Source organism: Sarcophilus harrisii, chromosome 4, assembly GCF_902635505.1.
Source record: "Sarcophilus harrisii chromosome 4, mSarHar1.11, whole genome shotgun sequence".
NCBI classification, from domain to species: domain Eukaryota; kingdom Metazoa; phylum Chordata; class Mammalia; order Dasyuromorphia; family Dasyuridae; genus Sarcophilus; species Sarcophilus harrisii.
Window position 1 is genome coordinate 192,297,504 of NC_045429.1, and position 24,305 is coordinate 192,321,808.

The following is a 24,305-nucleotide window of genomic DNA, read 5'->3' on the forward strand; positions in this document are numbered from 1 at the left end:
CGATCGCCCCACGTGGGCTAAAGTTGGTTCAACTTCGGAGGGGGCGGATCCGGCCGAGGAAGGCGGGAGCCTCAGATCACGTGGGCCCAGGTGGGCATCGGAGTACGGGCCTCGAACCCCCATTACGAGAGGAAGCGTGGCCACCCGGGGACGGCCAGAGAGGGCTGGGGGACCTCCGACACGGACCACACGGCTTCCTCGCTCACACGCCCATAGCCCCAACTTTCTCGCCGGGCCCCGCCCTGCCAGGCCCTGGTTGGCCGCCCCGCGCCCCGCCCCCTTGCGCCGAGGCCCCCCACGTGACCCCGGGGTGAGCCAGCGGGAAGTGGAGTCTCCGAGGCGGCGCCGCAGGGGGACGGAGCTTCTTCTGCAGCGGCAGACCGTCTCCTGAGCACCAGCGCCATGAACGGGATACGGGGGCCCTCTCGGCCGCTCTTCTGGGGCGCGGCCGCCTGCCTGGCCGCGCTTTGTGTGCTGAGCGCGGCTCAAAACACTACCCATACGGCCAACCCAAAAGAGTCCGCGTCGTCACCGCCGCCCACGACGAAATCCACTCCCGAAAACACCACCAGTCACCCTCCCGAAAGCACGACGCTCGCTCCCCAGCCCAAGACGACGCTCACTCCCGAGCCCAAGACGGAGCCCGCCACGACCCGAGCTCCGGCACCAGGTGGGGGCGGGGCGGCAGTTTCTCCCGGCGCGCTGGGTCGCGTGCGCGTGTGTGGCCGGCGGGGGCGGGGGTGAGGGCGGGGGCGGGGAGGGTAGTTAATTCTTCCGGCAACATGGCGGACCATCCTGGGGAGGGGACCTCTGGCCCGCCCGGTTTCGGGGACCGGGACTTTGGGAGAAAAGGGGGGGACGAGTATGCGGAATACATTTGTCCGGGCTCGGAATGGTTGGGCGCGCGGCCCGTTCCCAACTCATTCCCGAATTTAACTTTATCCCGATAGAGATTGAAGCCCTGTTTTCTACGCGGAGGCGAGGGGCCGACGTGGCTCCCCCGGCCCGGAGGGGCCTTGCGCGTGCCTTTGCGCGGGGCCCGAGTCGTCCTCTCTTCCCCCGCCCCTCGGCGGGGTCCCCGGTGGCGAGACGCGGACTTGGCTGCCCAGGGAGTGCCCTCCCTGGGGAGATGCGGTCCCCGGGAAATGCGATCGCGTCCGGTAGCCCGCTGCAGGGGCTCTGGCCCCGGAGACTCGCCAAGGTCTGGAGACCGCGTCTGGTTGGCTCTCCGGGTACCTGATGTAGATAAGGAGACGCTCCTGGCGAGGTCTTCAGAGCTCCCTGAGGGATGAAGGGGGTAGGGGCGGGAAGGTCATTTTTAAGATTACGATCTAAAATCTAAGCTTGGTATTCCGGGCATTTAGCCCGGCTCAGAGCAGGGCGCTCAGTAAATGCTGATTGACTGATCTGGAGAAACAAGGTAAAAGTCTCCGCTCCAGAACACTAACCGCGCTTGGTGAGGCACGAGTACGTGGGAGTCTGCCTCCGCGCTCTGCCCGGTGTTTTCCAGATCTGCACATGCAGGAAGCGGATTTACTAAAATCCCTGAAATCGGAAACTGAGAAAGAAAAGTGCCCAGTGTGTAACCATCTTTTCTGGAAGGCAGCGTTAGTGGGCGTTGTGGCCGTCAATTGTTATTAGTACTAAATTGTTAAGAGCAGTTTTTCAGAAAAGTTTGAAAGCACCAAGTTCATCATGCGTGTAACTTGAATGTGCAGAGATTTGAGTTTAGTTTCCATTTCTAGAAACCACTAAATGGATGTTTAAATTTGGGGAGTTAAATCTGCCTATTCTGCATAAATAACGTTGGATACCAAACCATAACCGTTCTTATTTCCTCTTGTTTGTTTTTTTTTCCTTCTAGCATAGAAATATAATGTGCTAAGTTATGAAGCCACATAAAAGTAGTTAATCACAGGATATAGAACCTTAGAGATAACCCACTTCAGCTTTCTCATTTTAGAGGTGAGATAGCTGAGACGGAGATGAAGTCACTTGCCCAAAGTCACAGAAAAATTAAATAGCAGTTTTGGAATGTGAAATCTTGTGACTCCAAATCTAATACTTTTCTCCCCTAAAACTCTGCTATGGTAGGATGTTAACTCAAGAAGTAACGTGAAGTGGAAGAGTTCTTAATTTACTGTCAGGTGAATTAAGTTGATTTTATTATACACAAAATTCTTTAATATATTTGTCTTGTTAATGATTTTTCTTAAATTTAAAATGTGAATGACTTTCAGAATAAAATAAAGAAAAAATGTTCATGAAACAGATGTTCATGAAAGCCTCTTTGGGTATTGAAATACTAATTTTCATTTCTTTGAAAAAAAATACTATTGGGAGAAAGTGATACATTGATTGTAATTAAAAGTATGCCTGATTTGATAGGATATTTTAGAAATTTCAGTAAAATTCTATATTACAAACATGAGAACTGTAGGACACAGCACTTAATACATTATTATTATAAAATAAATAGATCAAAGTTAGTTGTCCTTTTGTAATCGAAGTTGAAACAGCTCTATCTAAGCAAGATAGTAACTTGCTTACTATGTGAAGTAACTTAAATTTTTCTTGGCTCATAGGAATGTTAGGTAGATTTCTGTTCAAAACAAATAGGGGAACTGGATATAGAGTACCAGATCTGGAGTTAAGACCCAAATTCAAATCTGGTCTCATATAGTAGCTTGTGTGATCCTGGGCAAGTCAGTTAGCCCTGCTTGCCTTAGTTTATCAGCAAAATGAGCTGAAGAAGGAAACCCCTCTAGTGTCTTTGCCAAGGAAAACCCCAAATGGGGTCACTGAATAAGATCACTGAAAACTAACTCAACAACCTGAGTTGAGTGCAGCTTCTTACTTGTGACTTTAGGCATGCCACTTCATGTTTCTGGGCCTCAGTTTCTACATCTATAAAATAACAGAGTAGGACTAAGTGGTCTCTAAGGTATGTATGTTCTTAATCTATGTTTTTATTAGCTTCTTGGAAGGAAGAAACTTCTTTTATGTAAATCCCTTTGTGCCTTATAGTATGGCATTCACTAAACATCAATGGTTCCAACATTTAAACTGTGTTTATCATTACAGTCCTTATTTTGAGATGTTATGGGATAGGTGTTATACTTGGCAAGGCAAGGCAAGGCAAGGCAAGGTAATACTTGCCTTTTTTTTTTTTTAAAGGCAGAATTGCATAGTGGATAGACATCTGATTTTAGGATCAAGGAATTCTAATTTTGCTTTTGACATGTTATGTGACCATTTGCAAGCCTCAATTTCTCATACCCTGTAGAAAACTGTTAATATTAAAAATTATTGTTCTAACTCTTAGTCTTCCATGGCAGTAGTTTCCAAAGATATTTGGAGTTTTAAAATAATGTGTTCATGCTTTTAATTCTATAGCAGAGATGTCAAACACCATAGTGCTGTTGAACCAAATTAAAGTATATTTTGGAAATATTTAATAAAAACATGATGTTATAAGACTTTCAAAATCAGTATGGACAGGGAGAAGGTACTTGGTTTAGTAGACCTGGTTTCTATTTGAATTTCTTCATTCTATATAGGATAGAACAGAAAGCAAGGACTATGAGCATCGTGATGTCATGAAATGCCTCTTGATTATCCTGGGATTTTATGAATCTATTTGAAAAATGGTTCCTTTTGGGGGAAAAAAAGATGATTTTATATTGAAAATATTATAAAATAATGTGAATAAAACTTCTACTACTCTCTTTTTTTTATAAAAGGATTTTGCTTAGAGATGACTTGACCAAATCAGTTTGATTTCTGTTTAAAATTCATATTATCTTTTAATTTTCCCTTCCAGTAAATCCTTACTATTACAGAGTTTGTAGCACCAAGTAAAATAACTTCTTTTTTTGCTGTGTCACATGTTGTTTTGAAAAGATGATGAGTAAAACTGGGTATACGTTAATACAAATTGAATTTTTGATTTAAATATTTTATTTTAGAAAGCTGTGAAGTACACACTAACTGCACTTCCTGTGTTGAGAGCAAAAATACCACATGCTTTTGGACAGTTTGTAATGGTAAGCATCTCAGCTTGTGTCAAATAAACAATATTATCTAAGAAATATACAGAATTCATATGCCACTGAAAAAGTATTACTGATAATCAGAAATGAAGTCTATGTAAAGAGATCCCACTAGAGAATGATCTTTTTTTATTTTGTGGACTAGTCAAGAACCTCTGGAACCTCTAAAAATACATAAGATTACAAAGGAAACTAATTATATTGAAAAGCAAGCAGTTATCAATTTTTTTTTTAATGCAAGTTCAAGAGATTGACCTTCTTGCTTTAAAATGTTCTATTTTTGGAGACTGTATTTTTATAATTTGAGATCTCAAGGATTAACTTTCCTTGTTTTGCTTTCATGGATTATTTTATTTAGAAGGTCTTATAGGCTTGTAAAGCAAGAAAAATTTTGGTAGAATTAAGGAAAAATTACCTTGACCTTTAGGATTAAAAAAAAAATACTAAAATGGCCCCAGGGGAAGTTATAGAGTCTTTTTTACATAGCACATTAGAACTGAAAGGGTCTTAAAAATAAAGAACAGTTATTGATGAGGAAGCAGAAGTCCAAAGAGGTACGAAATATTTTCCATAGTTATCTGCAGATAAAGAGTCAGACTATTCAAGGAATATGGGTATAGCTATGGGTTAACAGTAGGTAATATCATTTTTATAGGCCCCTTTAGTTCATGATTCTTTAGGGAATTAAATTAGGGAAGGTAGAGTCAGTTTTTTTCTTCCATGTTTTAGATTTTTAATTTTTAAAAAATTTCAACAATTTATTTTCCCAATTACATGTAAAGATATTTTTCAACATTATTTTTGTAAGATTTGAGTTCCAAATTCTTTTTTCTCTCCCTCCCTTTCCCCCTCCCCCCTTCAAGGTAGCAACTAATCTGATATAGGTTATACATGTTACAACCATTTTAAACATATTTTGGATTATGAATGGTAATAATTAAATGAAGATTCATGGTGATTTTTAATTAGCCTCTAAAAATTAAAAGAAAGCTGCCATTAATATGGTATATTGGCTGATTTAGTGAAATGTAATATTCTCTAAATGCTCTTTTTTCAGCATTGTGCTAATTTTAAGATAGAGTTACAAGAAGGTTTTAATTTTTTTTTCCTGAGGCAATTAGGTTAAGTGACTTGCCCAGGATCACACACAAAGGAAGTGTTGTGTCTGATGCCAAATTTGAATTCAGGTTCTCCTGACTTCAGGGCTGGTCCTCTATCCACTGTGCCATCTAGTTGGCTGGTAGAAGAAGTTTTTTTTAAGATGCTTGGATATGGCATAAAATAGGGATGGGGTGGTGCTTTCTTTATGCTAAATAATATAGTCTTGGTGAGAATAAGGTTGGGAGTGATATGGATACTTCTTTGGCGAGAAATTTATCTACTATTCTTCTGGGACAACATGAAAGAGGATTGTAGTTGTGGGGGCTGTTATGCTCATGTATAGGTTTTAAGTGTTTTTGATGCTCAGTTCTCAGGAGAATATTGGTCCTTTTTCTTTTTGCCTTGGCCAATATTGATGTTACTTCATTAGGCATCTATTCTGAGCACTCTTTCTGGTGGATATAAAATGGTTGGTAAAAATTATCTGATGGATATATAAATTTTATATAAAATACAAAATAAAAATCTTGGTTTCAAAGAACTTATTTCAATTTGTATTTCTTCATTAGGTGGTGGCTACTGTTCAGAAAATGCAACAGCTCCAAATTGTACTGTAGTTAACATCTCAAGTAACTGTTTAGGTAAGTAACTGGTAACTAAATCTGGTTTTAGTATGTTCATTACTGTTCAAAATAGCAGGGGACGGGTGGGTGGGGTTAAGGCTATTACTTTAAATAAAGGCAAGTTTTTTCAAAATGGAACCAATTATTCTGATATTGTATAAGTTAAGACTAAATCCTTTGTCTAAATTATGACTTTAACTTTTGATATGTTGCCTTTGGAAAAGTCATTTGACTTAGTCTCAGTTTAGTCATCTGTAAGATAGGGGGAATTATCCTATCCAAGAGATATTGTAAAGTAATGGATAAGATTAGCTTTGTAGTCAAGAACAGCGTGGGTTCAAATCCTATTTCTTCTTATGTGTGATCAGGGGCAATTCACTTAAAATTTTCAGTGTCTAAAGTGTAAGTTGCATGTGAATTACTAATTTAGATCAATGAGGGAATTTTGGCATCATTAGTACCCCTACTTTATCTCACACAGTGGTTGTAAGGATCAAATTTCATGTATTGCATAAATCATTTTGTAGCTGTAAAGCACTCTGGAAGAAATGGTTTGTAAACTTGTTTTACTGTGAAATGGCATAGCAAGTTTCAGTAATTTTTTTTTAACTTCCAGTTAAATATTTTAGTAGCACCTTCTATATTCTTATTTTGAAACTAATGTAATCATTGATCTCATTTTTCATGTATTGGGTTTATAAAGTTTCTATAGAGCCAGGGTAAATTAATAAGGCATAATCTTACTTTCTCACTGAAATATTTTGCCAAACTTCACAAATAGACCAAAAAGGCTTATGGAATGAGCAGCTTTGAATGACTATTTTCAATTATTCAGTTAGGATAGCTTTGAAAGTAGCGCTTAAAATTAAAGGATCCACTAGTTTAGATGATAATATTTTGAATAACATTTATTATATAATTTTGTTGATGTTTTGTTTCTGCTTTTGTTTTCAGTGGAACCTACTATCAGTCCATCTCCAACTAATTCTACAGGTAATTTAAGATAACTATTTACTAGTATGTAATTTCAAGGTTTTGTCATAACTTCATAGTATTTGAATATTTGAAAAATCCTAGAGTTAATTTAAAGTGATATAGAGGAAAGGTCACTCAGTCATTTTAATAGTTGTAAATATGTAATTTTATTGGTATGGATTATTCTTTTTCCATGCAGCCCCTTAGATAAACATAAATTATTATGGTTGAAAGCATTTCATTAACTGGTATTAAGCTGCAATGAATTTTAGCAAAGATTCTCTAGTCTTTTCAGTAAATAGAGGAATTGTTACACATTGTGCTCTGCAGGCTCAGCCTTTAAGAAATCTGTTATCATCTGCTTACAACAATGAGGCATAATAGATTTGAGTAGAAATAAACATTTCTATTGGACAGAAAATAATATGCTCCTTGGGGAGTAGAAAGAGTCACCTTTTAATCTTTGTATTTCATCTGTAACGCAGTTAGTTGTTAGATAGTAGGCATTTAAGAAGTGTTTTTTTTTAATATTAAATGAATATCATATCTGGTTCTTGCTAACATGCTGTATAATCTACCTAAGTTTGGAATGGCTCTTTTCCACTTTGCAATAAGGTGATAAATTATTTGGTCATAAAATCTCATGAAGACACTTTGTGAACGGATACAATTTATATCAATGGAGAGAGGAACCACACAGGTGAGATCTTGGATCCTTGAAGTTTGAAGTATCTGTGTATAGACACATTTTTGGAGAAAATCTAGTCATTTTCTTTAAATATTTCAGTCTTTCAGTTTTTTAATTAGTAGAAAGAATTAAAATGACTTCATTTTTACAGTTTAATAACTAAAAGATAGAGACCAGATTTTAGTTTTACCTTCTGCCTGAGAGAGAAATCCCTTTTCCCAAGCAGCATTCTACTTATGACTCTACTATCTTCTACTTTTCCCTATCTTAGAGTCTTTGTCTAACATTTGAACCAGTTATAATAAGAAGAAATTTATTATATTAGATGGCGGGAAATTTTGTTAACTTTGGGGAAAGTATAGTTAGGAAACACTTCTATTTTGCTATTCATAATATTACAAAAAGCATTGAGGTGGTCTTCTGTGGTCCTGAACCTTGCCACTGATGTTAGTCAAATTTCTCTTAATTTTTAGCAGTAACAATGTGATGAACTAAGGGAGAGGAATAAAAAAGCAACATTAAAAAAAAAAGAGGTCGAGAAATAGGGTCATGTTTCTGAATGATCCTTTGAATGATTAAGGAATTCATTATATTTATCAAGGTGAATCAAAATAAAATTACAACCTGATTTGTAGGAACCATCCCTGGCATCTATGCCATGTTTTGAGTACTGGGAACAAATGGAGTAATTATTATCAAGTAAAAAGCAAAATTAATTGTAGGAATGAATGATTAAGTCATTTGATAATACTATAGTGACTTTTTAATTTTTAAAAGTCATTATAGATGTTACAAATTTATAAGTTATACCATTTATGACTTAAGAAAACACATCTTAGCAAGCAACAATATATGTGTGTGTGTGGGGGGGGGGTGCGTGTGTGAAGATTTAGCTCCAAATATTCTTCTTTCAATGGGTGATTTTAGAGGCAATCTAGGAAAAAAAACATGTTTGAATAATAAATATTGAATTTGAATGAAACTGTTTATTTGTGGTCTTATGCAAATCAAATAATCATGACCCACTAAAATCTTAAGCAACCAAGATGGACAAACTACTCACTGTACTTCCAAGTTTTCTCATAACTGGGTTTATCACGTAAACTATTTTCACCAACGTATCAAGTTCTACTGTTAGAATTCTACTCTTGGAGAAAGAGGAGGCAAAACAGATAGATAACCAGGGAGGAAGTAAATTTTTAGCAGAACACAGTATTTACATAGCCTTCCAAAATTCCCAAGATAATTTGACAGTTGTAGTAGTGGCACTGTTCATTAACGTTAGCTTGTATTGTTTCTAGAGGTTTTAACATTTCTGATTAGACTGTTGGGTCCTGAAGAACAGAAAATGTCTCTTTTTATCCTTGATAGATGGCATAGTCTTTTTGTATATAGGAGGTACACAGCAAATATTTCTTATCAGTGATGTGGATTACCAGTTATGTTTACTAGTTCTTCTGCCTAGCAACCTTTAACCTTGTTCTTTGTCCTCATCGTAACCTCCAGTCCTTCTACCCCTCATTTCTTTCCAAAGCCATCCCACCTGCACTGACTGTGGTGTCTTTTCCTTATAACGATCCCTTGATTTTTAACTCTTTATTGTCCTTTCGTGTTATTGCCAGTTTTTGCCCTGCCAGGCTCATCTGCCTTCAGTCCTATTCATGTGTTGCTGGAAAGAATCATGAAATCTTGTTGTTTGGGTACAGTAAGCCTCCCTAATTCATTCACTTTCCCACTTACTACAGCTCTTTTTCCTTACTTTATCTTCTACACTTTATGTTTTTGTCTTTTACCCTCATACATGGCTAAAAAATTGAGGTCACTTAAAACTTACTCTTCTTCCTCAACTCATTCAATGCTTTCCTCTTCTTTTTGCTAATCACCTCTGTCTCAAATGAAAAATTGACCATTCTCTAAGGCAGATCCCTTTCTACAGGTACAAATGATCCCAGTCCCTGCCATCTTCTCCAACATCATTTTCTGTTATCTATATGTTAACATAACTCCAGTCTGTCCCTGTCTGTTCACTGCCTCCTTGATGTCAGCCAACAATCCCCTGTGCATTTGGTCCTCACAAACCCCTCCTCAATCTACCCGCCCTTATCAGCTCTTGCCCTGTGTCTTTAACCTTTTGTGATTCTGGACGAGCTGCTTCCACTTCTTTTTCCCCAGTCTTGTCTGTTCTCTAGAGTCTGGCTTCTGACTTAGTTGAACTGAAACCACTCTCTTTAAAGTTGCCAGTGAGCTCTCAATTCGCAGCTCTGATGTCCTTTTCACACTCTCTTGGTTTTGATGCTCTTGACAATGTTGGTCACTCAGTTCTCCTTGATAGGCATTTCTCTAATTTCTCTGTATTTTCATGGTAATGTTCTCCCCTGATTCTCTTCTGTGTTTATCCTTCTGAGATTCCTTTGTTGGGTCTTGGTCCATGTCATGCCCAATAACCGTGGGAGTTCTTCAGGATCCTGAACTAGGACCTTTTTCTCCCTCTAATCTCCCTCTAATACTGTTTCACTCAGCCATCTTAACGGCTCCTGGGGATTCAAGTATCGCCTCTGCTTAGATGAGTCTCAGATCTAATGTGTCCTCCTCTTCCCCTCCTGTCACCAGCCACCATTGCAAACTCAGTGTGTCCAAAACTGAGCTCATTCTTTCTTCCCAAACCTTTCTCTCCTTCCTGCTTAAGAATTGATCACATTGCCATCCTCCTGGTCACCTAGGCTTGCAACCTAAGTGTCGTCTTCAGCCCATTTCCCTTGTCCAACTGGGTCCCAAGTCCCATGGAGTCTACTCCAACACCATCTTCTGTAAATGCTTCCTCTCCACAAACACTGCCAGCGCTCTGTGCAAGCTCTCCTTGGGTCTAAACCAGGGGTCCTCAAACTACGGCCCTCGGGCCAGATGCAGCAGCTGAGGACGATTATCTCCCTCACCCAGGGTTATGAAGTTTCTTTATTTAAAGGCCCACAAAACAAAGCTTTTGTTTTCACTATACTCTGGCCCTCCAACAGTCAGAGGGAAAGAGAACTGACCCCCTATTTAAAAAGTTTGAGGACCCCTGGTCTATACTGTTGTCACCTTGCCTCAGCTCTCTCCCTACTGTGGTCCAGCCACAATTCAGCTGTCAGGTTAATCTTATTAAAAAGTTAGTTTGGGTATTCTTCCCCCTGCATTCATTAATTCATTTTCTTCCCCCTGCATTCATTAATTCATTTTCTTTCTTTCTTTTCTTTTCTTCTTTTTTCTTTGTTCTTTCTTTTTTTTTTTTTTTTTTTTTTTGGCTGAGGCATTTGGGGTTAAGTGACTTGCCCAGGGTCACACAGCTAGAAAGTGTTAAGTGTCTGAGACCAGATTTGAACTCAGGTTCTCCTGACTTGAAGGATCCTTTTTTCTTAATAAAGCCATTAGCAACCTGACTGTCCTACAGTTCCAGTCTCTTAACACCTTCTTTTCCTTTTTGTAATACATACAATCCAGGGACGCTTATTATTCTGGCATATGAAATTCCATCTCTTGGCTGTGTTTTTACTAGCTGTCTCTCCCTTCCCCCATGCCTGAATTGTTTCCCTGTTCATCTCTGTTTCTGGCTCCCTTTGAGTCTAATTTGAAGTCTTACCATCTGCAGGAAGCCCTTCCCCTTGCTTCTTAATGTTCCTTCCCATATGAGATTACCTCTAATTTATCCAGGACAGATCTTGTTTGTACATAGTTGTTGTATATATTCTCCTCATTTTGGCTGTGAAATCCTCAAGAACGGGGGCTGGGCTATCTTTGGCCTTTATTTATATCCCTTAGCACCAGTGCCTGACTCGGAGTAGTCTTGTGATAAATATTGACTTGTCTTTACCATCTAATGATAATTAAACATCTGCTACTAGACTAAAAAGATATATCTTGAAACCTTCATAATAGGAAATTATAACTGTTAGACACGAGAGAATATGAACATACAAACAACACAAATATTGATAACATAACCATAATAAAAGTAGAAAGTAGAGGAGGCTGGAATGCTAGTGCTATCTTTGACTCTTTACAAAAAGGAAATATACATTGATCATTGATGTCTGGCTAAAATTTAACAACTGAGTTCTCAGCACCTGAGCCAAGAAATATTTTTCAATTAGTAATTTTTGATCCAAAGTTTGGGTGGTTTGGGGACAGCTAATTTTAAAAGTTTTACTTTTTCTTTGATCCAGCTAAACCTTCTCCTCCAGTCTCAACTGTTCCAGCTGTCACCACAGTTGTCACATCAGGTAAGTTAACTCAGTGTTTAAATGATAAGAATGAGATGGAATGAATGACTTTTTTCAAATATATCCTATTATGATTGGGAATTGAGCATTATCTTCTGTCCTCGAGAACCAGAAGAAGATTGTTAAAATCTTAGTGTAATAGGTTTTGCTACAGTTTTGTCTTTCCCAATACTAGGTCATAACTGTCAGGCAGTTCAAGCGATCTATTAAGTTGGATATTCTTCAGAATGACCATATAATAGTCCCTATTTATAGAATTTTTTGGTTACTATCTAATTGTAGTCATTTTAAAGTTTCAGAAATTAGTTTTTAAAATTTTGTCTCATTTTGATTATTCAAAACTCAATAAGAAATACATTCTTTTTTTCCCTAGTGAGAATGATAGTCATTGAAATTAAAAGGAGAAATAATTTTTTTTTTTTTTCCAGTGAGTCAGTGTGTGCAATATATTAAATTAAGGCCACTACAAAGCTTTGTGTTACTGTGTAACATTCTGTTTGGGAAACTTTAAAATGTTAGAGGAGCATAAATGTTTTGGCTTGAGATTAAGATTGTCTTAATAAAATTTGTTGTGAGTCTATAGTTTCTTTACTGAACATTACTTCTGTCTTTTCCAAAACCAAATGAAAAGTTCTGTAGGACTTCAACTATCATGCCATCAATTTAAAATCTAGGTGCCATAATAGAGCAATACCAAATTTTTAAAATTTGTTTTTAAATTGTTTTTAAAATTAAGTTTAAAGCAATTTTTGGTATAAGAGCAGCTGGGGATGGGATCTCTTTTACCTGTGGCCTTAATTTTCAGGTAAATGTTATGAAAAGGACCTCAAAGTATAAATTTTAAACCGTCTATGTATTATTTCATTACTGTTCTCTATATGTCAGCTTATTTTTTGGCAGACCAAGGGAAACAGTTATTTTAGGTAATGAGAAAGTAAAATTTTAAGCTCTTATAAGTTTTTTCTATACATAATATTCAATGTAAACAGATTTTACAAGTACTTAAGTTAACATTAGCTACAGACTTCTCAATTTTAACAGTGAAATAATTGAAAATTCATTTTAATTCACTTCTCTGATAACCCAGTAAAATTTATTTAATTTAATTGAGTCAAATCAATGTAGATATGATTATTTTTTTCCTTAGAAGCTTTGCTAGTATTTCCTGTGTTTGAACTTTTCCAAGTCTTTAGAATAGCATTTTGTTACCTAGTGCATGACATTAGTCTTTAATAAATGCTTGTTGAATGAAAAGCAATTAAGTTGTGTGTGGGAAAAAAAATTAATAAAGCTGCCAGAATGTCATCATTTATAGCTAAGATGTAATTTTATTAACCTGAAAAATTTTATTATTTTCTTACACAAAATATGATGACTCCTGAAAAATCTTCTTGGGTAGAATTAAAGAAGGTTGAATGATAGAACTTATTTTCTCGCTTCAGTGTACACATTGTTTTATTTCAGCTACCAGAAAGTTGCCCAAATGTGAAAGGCTTACAGACAAGTAGGAGAAAGAATTTTCAGGTGGATTTTAATTTTAGTATGCTAATATAGATAGGATTTCTTGCATTATAAAGCTGCTTTTGGGAGGGAGGTTGAAATAGTTGACCTGACCTGCTAAGTGTCTTGTTAGTGCCAAAATGCTCTAATAGGTTTGGTTAAAAACAAGTTGTAGTAGGTTTGTAGAGAAAGTTGTGTGAAAGTCTCAAAAAATCTTGCATTAAAATTATTTACTTCTTTTCTATTTCACTTAACAGGTGTACCGAATACTACTGTGATTCCTACCCCTTCTACAAGAAAATCTACTTTTGATGCAGCTAGTTTCATTGGAGGAATTGTTCTTGTGCTGAGTGTACAGGCTGTAGTTTTCTTTCTCTATAAATTCTGCAAGTCCAAAGAACGAAACTACCATACTCTTTAAGACACGACATTATAACATGGACTAGTAGTTTATGTGTGTAGTTTATTGAAACCAAAATATTATCTTTTGAGATGTCCTACATGGAAGACAGTGTTTCAAAATCTTTAACTCTCCAAAGGATGCATAATAGGATATTTTGGAGCATCTTCCTTGAAGAAAAAGCAATTCAATCACTTGTACTCAACAGGAAAACTTAAAATTATTCTGCATGAATCCTTGTGGCTATCTTATTTTAAGTGGCTGCTGCTGTGGGATTTTTTTTTTTCTCTTAGCATAATATCCCTAATAGATTTAAAAAAAAAAAAAAAATTGGTGGATTCACTGTCCTGAGCTGATAGTTTCATAACTGTCAGCAATTTAAATTTAGTTATTTTTAAACTTGAAAGCTGCATTATTCCCGTTTTCACTCAGGATGTATGTTCATAGACTAAATTGTGAAAAGAACGTGCCAAATGATGAGTTGATGGATTTTTGACTATTGGTTCAAAAGTGGAGTTAATTGTGGGAAAACAATACTCTTACTGTATATCCTTGAAGTGGAATTTAGTGCTCGACAAACCTGTACTTTTTTTTTTTCTACATTAGAAATAAGATGCCATGCAGGAAGTTACATTCCAGATTTAATGCAAAAGGGTACAAACTATAAATATGTAGCAGGTATTGTCCTTTCTTTAAAAGCACCTTATCATTGGGAAAATAAATAACAGTGCCTTAAAGACAAGACAAAAACAAGGTAGTGTAAGCCTTATATGTTTATGTGATTTCTCATTTTTTCATTAAGAAAGGTAATTTGGGCTTAACTTTCTGATCAGTAATGCATACTCAAATTTGGTAGAAACTCAGCAACATACTATTATGTAATTTATAAGTCTCAGCTACTTATTTTTGAAACTTAAGGAATGTTCTAGGAAGTTAAAAGCATTCATAAGTTAAATTCTTCATTATTTTTGTGTGTATCTGCTAAAATATTTTGATGAGATTTTATTTTTAAAGGTACAGGATAATTTCAGGAAAATATTAGGCATAACTTGCTTTACATTTATTTAATAAAAGTTCATTATATGTAGCCACTGTACCTTTTAAGCATTCCAATTAAGCTTTCATAAAAATTTTAAATTTGCTTTATAAGGCAAGGAGGACAAGTACTAAAGTTTGGGAATCATTTTCAAGTTCATTCCTTATTAGAAAGAGACAATCAGAGTTTTCAAGACAGCAGATATGATTGGTGAAATTTCAGGAAATGACAGTTTTTTTCTGTTGGAGCAAATTCTCCTATAAGTCTTAAAGTTGTTTTCATGATTTCCCTTAAGATTACTTTTTTTAAATTCTTGTACCTGTAAGGAAACATACACTTTAGAATACATCTTTAATCAAATACTAATTTTTTTCAATCTCCGAACAAATTAGTGTTTTTAATAATGGTTTGCCTTACAGGTTTTTTCCTCCATTAATACTCAATTGTATTTAGCCAATAAGAGGCTTAAAATAGGTTGGGGTTTTTTCCTAGTTCATTCTTACACTTGTCATTTGGTCCTTGGTGGCTTGTTTCTAGCATTACCTGCAGCAGCAGATGGTATTACAATGATTTTTTTTTGGTTGGGGGTGGTAGAACAACTGAAAACCCTTGCTCCAATTAATTGAATTACATTAAAAGTTTTAAAATGAAGTTTTACTGTTTTCTGTGTTACTTGCTGGTACAGATATTTGTTTTACTTGCACCTTTGTATGCCTAACTTGATCAAGTGCCTTAATTGTTTGAAATTTCTGGTTTCAAAGATTATTTTGAAGGGAAAAGTTAGAATGGTATACCTGACTAAATTATGGCTTTGTTGTCATGAGTGTGGAAACAGATACATTGGGAAAATCTGGGTTTTGGGATCCACGAGTGTCAGAATTTTATTCAAGTGCTATTAGACTTAATAAGAAAATGTGATATAATTCCACGTGTACACTGGAGAAGGGAGTAAAAATTAGCAGGAACCATGGGTACTTGTTATTTCTAAAACCTCTTAAAACTCTTGCCTAAAAATTTTGGTTTTGCCACATAATTTATCAGTGCTAAATGTAGCAGCTTAATAAAACTAGTTTGGTTTGAAGGACTTGAACTCTTAATTCTGGGTACTGCTTTGATTATTAAGAAACTGCAAAAGTTAGTTTACAAAATAGCTCTTAGTATAGAGCTTTGCCTTTCTAAAATCTATTTCCCTCTCCATATAATAATGGTTTGGTATTTTCTTGAGTCATCAAGACTTTGTAATTTTTTTTTTTTTAATTTATAAGATATGCAGTGACCTTTCAGACTTTGGTTTTGTTCCTAAAGCCAATTCAAAAAATGTTTTCTTTCCCATGAGACCTTGTACTTTACAGTTTGTTGCATAGGCAGATTGCTGTATTTTGAATTTCAATTTTCATGTTTTCAGTGAAGACAATGATAAATCAATCTGTAATCATGACCCGACTGATTTAAAATAAATTCACATGTTGAATTAATTGGCTTTTATGATTTGATTGTGGAATTAAAGACAGGCTGAATGGGTTGACAAGGAGAAAATGCTATATGTGGAGCCAGGAAGACCCAAATTCAGATCCGATTGATCATATTCAACCTGTGTGAGCCTCAAGGAGCTTTTAAGTTAGACAAAACATTGGGAGTTTGATTGTTAATGATGAAATCATAGGTCCTTGATGTGACATTTGGGGCTTTTAGATGAGTTGGACGACTCAAATGAAATTTTTTCACTAATATTAAAAACCCTCTTGGTGATTTTTCTAAACAAGGGTAATGAAACATTCTCTGGGAAATTAATAGCTTTGTAATTAGAGGATGACAGAAGGATTTCCAAGAATGATGGCTCTTTTTGGGCATTCAAACATAAAATTTCAGGTTGAATTCACCAGCTATTTCTACCAAGCTTATTTCAGTAAGGGTAAGTAAGATATAAAGTGAAATTGGGCTTCCATTTTGGAAGATTTTTTTTTTTTTAACTAAAAAGCACTAGGACATATTAGTCCTTGCTATAGACTAACTTGACATCTGAAATTTAATAGTTTTTCTCCTCATTTTGGTGGAAACAAAATAATTTATTTTATATAAGCTAATTGCTAAAACATTAAAATGAAAATTGTCCAACTTTAGTCAGTAGTGAAAAAAAAGAAACTAACTTTGGCCAAGGATCCCCTTTTAAAGAAAAGAGACCATATGCTCTGTATGCCTGAAATTTTTGGACAAGGATTGATTTGCCTTTGAAACATTGGATTTGAGTTTACTTTTGAGTCTGATTATAGCAAGATTTCTGAGATTCCCTAAAAACATTTCCTTTGGAAGATGATTTTGTCGATAAGATGGCTTCAGTGTAGGTTTGTTGGAAGAAGAAAGTTTTGAAATGTCAATACCTACAGGGAATGCCATTGGTAGGTCTGTATTGTCTTCTGAAGTGACAGAGATGGGCCAAAGAGGTGGCACTTGATGAAGCAGAAGTAATAAATGCTTTATATCAAAAATTTGTGAAGTAGATCAAGACAGTCACCAACTTGGTATTTTCACCTTTCACTCAGTCTCTGCTGCAAGTCTTTTTCATTTCTAGAAACTTGTAAAACTTGTAAATCGTTATTAATACTCTAATGAAAGTTCCCAGAACTTGGGACAAGTAACAATTTCTGCAAGGTTCAAGTTACCTAATCCAGTGTTCTCTGTACTATAGCTATATTACTAGGTGTTCATAAACAACAAACATTGTTCTTACAGAACTCTATTGCTTTCTGTAATCCATCTCTTGACTGCTGATACCTGTTTTTAGCTGTTCTGTTAATTAATGGCAGCTGATATGTTGGGTATGCCTATTTCCAGTTTTGGCAGGTTACTGCCTGGTAAGAATTAGCTCTACTTGTAAAGTCCAGACTAGTTCTCTAGAGGGCCTTAGGATCAGTCAGTCTGGATCAAAGTCCTTGGCCTTTAGTGGGAGAAGTGAATGAGGCAGGTAAGCAAGCCATGGCGACTTGGCAGAGATGTATCCTGGGTTCTGGAGTCCAGAGTCTCCAGCCTCTTTCCTCCTGGTCCTACAGCCAAATGACCCTGACCTTTCTCACCCCAACCCTCCAATCCTTACCTAACTACCACACATTCAGGAACCCCCAATCTTGAGGGGAGCCATCACATTACCATATCATCTTAAGTATATGCTTATAGAGCCATTATCTCACATTGAATATGTAATTAGCCTTAAGTGCTCTCAGATTCAAGTACACCTTTTCAGAGTTTTAGGCCCTCTACATCTATATCTAAAATCCTGGTGCTAAATACTTTATTTTTGTAATTGGTTATGTATGCTGTAGTAATTAAATAATTTGCCATTTTATAACAGTAGTTCCAACAACAAAACAACACAGTTGAAGAGTTTAACATATTAATGTTTTATAGCCATTTTTATTCAATAATTTTGAAGCAGGGGAGTAGATGGTTCCTTTGCGAACTTGAAAAGAGCTACCAGTGTGTAGGCTTGAGCAAGGGTGTTGATTGCTGAACAGTAGGAATTCTAAAGGTTGCCAACTGAACATGGACATTGGGTAAGCAATCTTTTCTTCGGCATTTAGTGGGTACCTAGAAATGTTAGTTAGGTATTAGTATTTTTCCTGGGAAGTTCTTGGACCATTTTTAAGCCAGCATTGTCACAAGCTGTGCGATTTAGTTCCTTTACTAAGAAGTCCAGGGTTCAGTTCTTCTGTGTGCTACTTAACTTGGCTTTGGTTTTTAGGTTCAATTCTGAATCTCTTAATTCCAGCTAGAAAATATAAATATTCACATTCAGAGAGAAAAGAGGCAGCTGTCCTAATATTCTAGAACCAGAGGATAAAATAGACATTGAAAGAATCCACTGATCACCTCCTGAAAGAGATCCCAAAATGAAAACTCCCAGGAATATTATAGCCAAATTCCACAACTCCCAGGTCAAGAAGAAAATATTGCAAGTAATCAGAAAGAAACAATTCAAGTACAGTGGAGTCACAGGATTTAACAGTTGTTACCTTAAAGCAGCGGAGAACTTGAAGTATGATGTTCTAGAGAGCAATGGAGCCTAGAATTGAACCAAGCCTAGCAAAACTTGAGTATAATACTTCAGAGGAAAAGATGGTCATTCGGTGAAATAGAGGATTTTCAAGCATTTGTGACAAAAAGACCAGAACTGAATAACAATATGATTTCCAAATACAGGACTCAGAGAGAGGCATGAGGGGGTGAGGTAATCCGGAAAGGGATATCAAAGGGACTTAAGGTTTATCAGTTTACTACCTTCTTACATAGAAGGATGATGCTTGTAACTCATTAGAACTTCCTCATTATTATGGCAGGAGACAGAGAGTATAGGTGTGAGTTGAATATGAAGGAATAATATATTTTTTAAAAATGATGAAATTAGAGGGTGAGAGAGGAATGTACTGGGAGAAAGGTAAATATGGGAGAAGTGGGATGGTGTAAATTGCCTGCCATTAAAAAGGAGGAAAAAAAAAGCTTTTACAGTAAGGGGAAAGAGAAAGGAAGAGAGGGGAAGTAAGTGAGTAAACCTTTACTCTCATTAGAATTAGCTCAAAGAGGAAATCACATACTCAATAGGAGCATAAAAATCTATCTATCTTACCCTGAAGGAAAATAGGAGGGAAAGGGAATATGGGAAGAGGCAGGTAGGGTGATTAAAGAGAAGGCCTATTAGGGGAGAGGAGTGGTCAATACCAAAACACTTTGAGGAGTGACAGAGAGTAAATGGGAGGAAATAGTTAGCAATATTAATTGTAAAAACATTTTCCAAGCAAGTATCTCTGATGAGGCCTCTATTCTCAAACAGAAGGAAGTCAAATCATAAAGTAAAAGCCATTATCCAATTGATAAATGATCAAAAGAAATGATCTGTGCCCAAAGGGCTATAAGTTCATGCATATCCTTTGACTTTACCACCACTACTAGACATAAAATACCAAAAGAGATTTGGGGGGTAAAAAAGGAAAATGATCTATATGTACAAGAATATATTCATAGCAGCTCTTAGGCAAAAAAATTTCATGGCTCAAACTGTCATTTGTGTGATGGAATATTATTGCTCAATGTAACATTATTGTAGAATGCCTCACAAAAAAAAGAAAAAACCTGGAAAATCCTCCTTGAACTCAAACAAAGTGAAATGTACTGTATTCAAAATTAATAACAATTTCTGGAATAACCAGCTGTAAATGACTTGTAAATGACTGGGTATATAAATACCCAGAGAAGAAATTGTGTCTAAATACAAATAGAAGCATTCTCTCTTTATCTCTTTCTTTTTAACTTAATTTTTCTTGAAGATTTTTATTTTCATTAGGATGGGAGTTTTTATTCTTTCACAACTTGACTCTTATGGAAATGTTTTGTATAGCCTTATACATGGTTTTTCAATTGTGGATGGGGATAAGGGAGAGAACCTGGAACTCAAAAATTTTAAAAAACAAATGTAAAATTTTTTTTAATGTAACTGGCAGGGGGGTGGGGAATAATAATAGTAAATAAAAATAAAATAAGAGGAATTAAAAAAATAAAAGATGACTTGGAGAGGGGATGTCTAGAAGCAGGAATATCAAGAATTTAATAATCTAAGACGAGTGCTGAAGGCCTGAATTAGCACTTTATATAGGCAAAGGTTACTCTTGAAAAGATTCCAATGGAGAATGTGGGCAGGAATTCCTTAAGTCTCTAGTGAGATCCATTGATACTTATGACTGTTGCCCAATTTGGCTAGGTTGGCCTTAAGCCTTTAGACATAAAAGGTAATTTCATTATTGCATAAATTTTATTGACATGAAGTTAAAGAATAAGTTGAAAAGCAATTCATGTTAAGTTTTTTTTTTTTTTTCATTATGTCTACATTTCCAGGTTCATTACTTACAGTGTTTGGTCTTTGAATCCTTTTTGTTATTTCACTGCTTTTAGGTTCAAACTTTAAAAGGCATTGCTGGGAAAATCTGCATGGAGTGGAGACAGAACTTCGAGTATAGCTAGCCCCTGCTGTAAGACCTGAGATGTTGAATATGACATTGATTACATAGATTACATACACATTTACCATTATCATACAAATCACATTAATTCATCCAGTGGAGAAACCTTTCCCTTTCCCCCTTGCCATTTTACAGATTAATTCTTCTAGAAGTTTTGATTTGCTTGGGGATTATGGGTCAATCTTTAGGATGTCTGTCTTGATTGCTGGGGATACAAAGCTAAAATGAAATCATCTTGGATCTCAAGGAGTTACCCTACTATTAGGGATGGTTGAGAAAGTCAATGTGTGTATATGCAGAATATATATGTAAGGTAGTTATTAGAGGAAGGAAATTAGCAGCGAATGGGGATCAGGAAAGGTACTTGTGCTGACTGTTAAAGGATGTAAAATTCTAAAGAGAGGTGAGGGGGGTGTATTCATGGAATGAATGAATAGATGCAACCATGAGAAATGAAATTTTGTCTGAAAAGAATAGCAGGGAGACTCATTTGTCTAGATCAGGGGTACTCAAACTACGGCCCGCAGGCCAGATGCAGCCCGCTGAGGACGTTTATGTGGCCCGCTGGGTTGTGGCAAAATCAGACTGGAAGTGACATTCGACCTAAACTCGCATTAGCAACGCACACTTCCAGCATGGGCTGAGACAATGGAGACAGAGTGTGAGGCAATACCGAGGTGAGGTGAGTTCCCAGGCCAGGGTGTGTGGTGTGGGGAAGGGAGAAAGGTGCAGAAGACGGAGAACTGACAGCCCGTGGCCTTGTACAGTAACGGCAGCCACCACAATAGACAGGTGCAGGGAATGTGCAGTGCATGCCGCACATGTCACGGCCGCTACAGGGGGAATTCACTGCAGCAGTGAAGGTCAGAAGTGAGAGCACAAAGAGCAGGAGAGAGAGTGCGGGAAACGGAGGCATCACAGCACAGAGGCAGCTTGGAGGAAGCTGGGCATTGCAGTCTGTATGTCTCTGTGTGGGCAAAGTTATTGCTGGTATATTGTTTTTGTAGCACTGTATATATGTTGATATTTTAACTAATAGCAATTTGGAATCCCTAGGAAATAATGATGTCAAGAAAAAGAAAAAGTGACTCGGAATGTAGGATATTCAAAGAACAGTGGACTTATGATTACTTTTTCATGCGGTACAAGGAAAGAGCTGTATGTCTGATATGCCAGAATATAGTGTCTGTGTTCAAAGAATATAATTTGCATGGACACTATAAAACTCAACACAAAGATAAATATGATTGATTGGTGAGAAAAGTGAGAAAAGAAAAGTGAAGAAAAAGAAGTGAGAAAAGATAAAATATTAAAACTGAAAAATACATTGACAACTCAGCAAAATACTTTTGTGAAGCAGAAGCAGCTAAATATTTCATCACTGCGAGCAAGTTTTCAAGTTGCCAAGTTAATAGCACGCACTGGCAGACCATTTGTGGAGGGAGAATTTGTTAAAGAATGCCTTCTTTCTGTTGCCAAAGAGATGTGTCCAGAGAAGGCCGATTTATTTAGTAACAGTGAGTCTTTCAGGACCTACAATTACATGGAGGACTGAAGAAATGGGAGACAATCTGCATCAGCATTTGCAAAACGCTGTAAAAAAATTTTCATATTATTCCTTGTCACTCGATGAAAGCAATGATGCTCATGATTTTGCACAACTTTTAATTTTCATTCGTGGGATGAATGATTATTTTGAAGTCATAGAAGAGCTTGTGGCACTGCAAAGCATCAAAGGAACAACTACAGAAGAGGATATCTATGAAAAGGTTTGCCAAACTATGAATGGTTTGGAGCCCAGTTTGGGCTAAACTAGCCAGTGTGACAACTGCTGGTGCTCCTAGCATGGTGGGGATCTAAGAAAGGAGTAACTGCTACATTAACCAAGAGATGGACAAACATAACCATTTAACCATTCTCATCCAATAGCCATACCCTGCCTCATCCAACAACAAGCGCTGTGTAGTAAATCACTGACGTGGGACTCTGTTATGAAAATTGTGGTATCTTGTGTTAACTTCATTAGAGCTAATGCACTAAATCACAGACAATCTCAGGAATTTCTGTCTGAGCTAAATGTTGAGTATGAAGATGTTCTATATCACACAGAAGTCCATTGGCTGAGTCGAGGAAGAGTTTTGAAATGTTTCTATGACTTACTTCCAGAGATTACAACTTTTCTGCTTTCAAAAAACAAAGTACCAGAGCTCAATGATGCAGAATGGAAATGGCACCTTGCCTTTCTGACAGATGTAACAGAGCTACTCAACAATTTCAATATGCAACTTCAAGGAAAGGGGAAGCTCATCTGTGATATGCAATCACATGTCAAAGCATTTGAAGTAAAATTAGGCCTCCTCATCAAACAAGTGAAGGAGGAAAACTTCTGCCATCTCCCCACAACTCAAAATCTGTTAGCGGAAAAACTGCTGATTGCATTCCCAAACAAAACAGGTGTGGATTCACTGGAAAAATTGCAAAAGGAATTCCAATTTAGATTTAAAGAGCTTCATCTCCATGAACAGGACATATACCTTTTCCGTAACCCATTTTCTATTGACATTGAAAATGTGGATACAATTTACCAAATGGAACTGGCTGAACTGCAGAATTGTGTGTGTGTTTGTCTCACTGAAAGACGCATTCAAGTCAAGCAGCCTTCATAATTTCTATGCATCTCTCCCCTCTGAGACATCCTCATCTCAGGAGCCATGCACTCAAAATGGCAGCCATCTTTGGCAGCACTTATGTCTGTGAACAGACTTTTTGTGGTGTTATCTTCTTTTTTATAATATAATGGTTCTCTGGGAGATCTCTAGATCAAAGCTTCTTTAACTGGATTGTGACTCCATATGAGGATTGCATAACTGAATGGATTGTGAAAAATTTGGCAACAATAAAAAGTATCAAGTACTCTGCCAAGATTTAATTCTTTTTGTAAAAATGAACAAGCACACATCCACCTCATTAGTATGCAAATTTGCTTTTACCTTTAATAAATAGTAAAATATTATGTATACCAAAAAATTCTTTTAAAATAAATTTGTGATTTATTATCAGTGTTAGATTTGTATATGTTTTATATATCTATATACTTGGGATTGTGTAAAATTTCTCAGGTGAAAAGGGGCCATGAATGGAAGAAGTTTTAAAAAGCCAGTAGTAGAAAGCTGAAGAGGAATGTGCAGTAGAGGTGTCAAATATATGGGAAGAATTTAACAAAATAAAATATATAGTAAAACATAGATAATGTTAATTTGTGGTTTTCTAAGTCAATAGGCAGCTCACAGGGATCCTTGGGTATGGCTTTTTGGTTCCTATTTCTAAGTTTTGATAGATGATACCACAGATGTAGAGGATGTCCCAAAAAGCTTTAATGACTTTTAAATAGCATTAAATATGTTTAAGATTTAATAGCTTAAACATATACTAGGATTTTTGGCACCTACTGAATAATGAGTCTGCAAAGGTATGTTAAGGCCAGGTTATAAAGAGCTTTAAATAACAGGTTATAAAGAGTTTTAAATAACAAGAGTTGATGATTAATCTTTGAAGCAGTAGGAAACCATTGGTGTGTGTTTGGAGGTGGAGGGGGAAGGAAGGAGAATGTAGTCAGACCTATACATAAAGAAAATCATTTTAGAAATTGAATTGTAGAAGGGGGGAGAG

The 24,305-nt window shown here is 36.7% G+C and overlaps 2 protein-coding genes across 3 annotated transcripts in view; one reads left to right on the forward strand and one right to left on the reverse strand.

The window, feature by feature from the left end:
• Positions 1-296: 296 nt before the first annotated feature.
• On the forward strand, positions 297-16,106 carry CD164 (CD164 molecule). Of its 2 annotated transcripts, none has more exons than XM_031964436.1 (6): positions 297-670; positions 3,969-4,046; positions 5,723-5,794; positions 6,731-6,769; positions 11,639-11,695; positions 13,453-16,106. In XM_031964436.1, exons 1-6 carry the CDS (start codon positions 403-405, stop codon positions 13,614-13,616), a joined length of 678 nt encoding a protein of 225 aa, XP_031820296.1. In that variant the 5' UTR covers positions 297-402; the 3' UTR covers positions 13,617-16,106. The 2 variants fall into 2 exon arrangements, with proteins under 2 accessions (XP_031820296.1, XP_031820297.1); XM_031964437.1 differs by lacking the exon at positions 13,453-16,106 and adding an exon at positions 13,160-13,224.
• A 1,913-nt stretch (positions 16,107-18,019) lies between these two features.
• CCDC162P overlaps positions 18,020-24,305 on the reverse strand; it is a 214,336-nt gene continuing 208,050 nt past the window's right edge. Inside the window, exons 47-48 of the mRNA XM_031964438.1 lie at positions 20,525-20,652; positions 18,020-18,213 (exon numbers count right to left, since the gene is read on the reverse strand). Coding sequence (XP_031820298.1) covers positions 18,097-18,213; positions 20,525-20,652 — 245 coding nt within the window. The 3' untranslated portion in view covers positions 18,020-18,096. The remainder of the gene's footprint in view (positions 18,214-20,524; positions 20,653-24,305) is intronic.

Coding starts and splice junctions, on each gene's coding strand:
- CD164 (XM_031964436.1), top strand. CDS start 403: ATGAACGGGATACGGGGGCCCTCTCGGCCGCTCTTCTGGGGCGCGGCC. Junction 671..3,968: donor GACCCGAGCTCCGGCACCAG/GTGGGGGCGGGG, acceptor ATTTTATTTTAG/AAAGCTGTGAAGTACACACT. Junction 4,047..5,722: donor CTTTTGGACAGTTTGTAATG/GTAAGCATCTCA, acceptor TTTCTTCATTAG/GTGGTGGCTACTGTTCAGAA.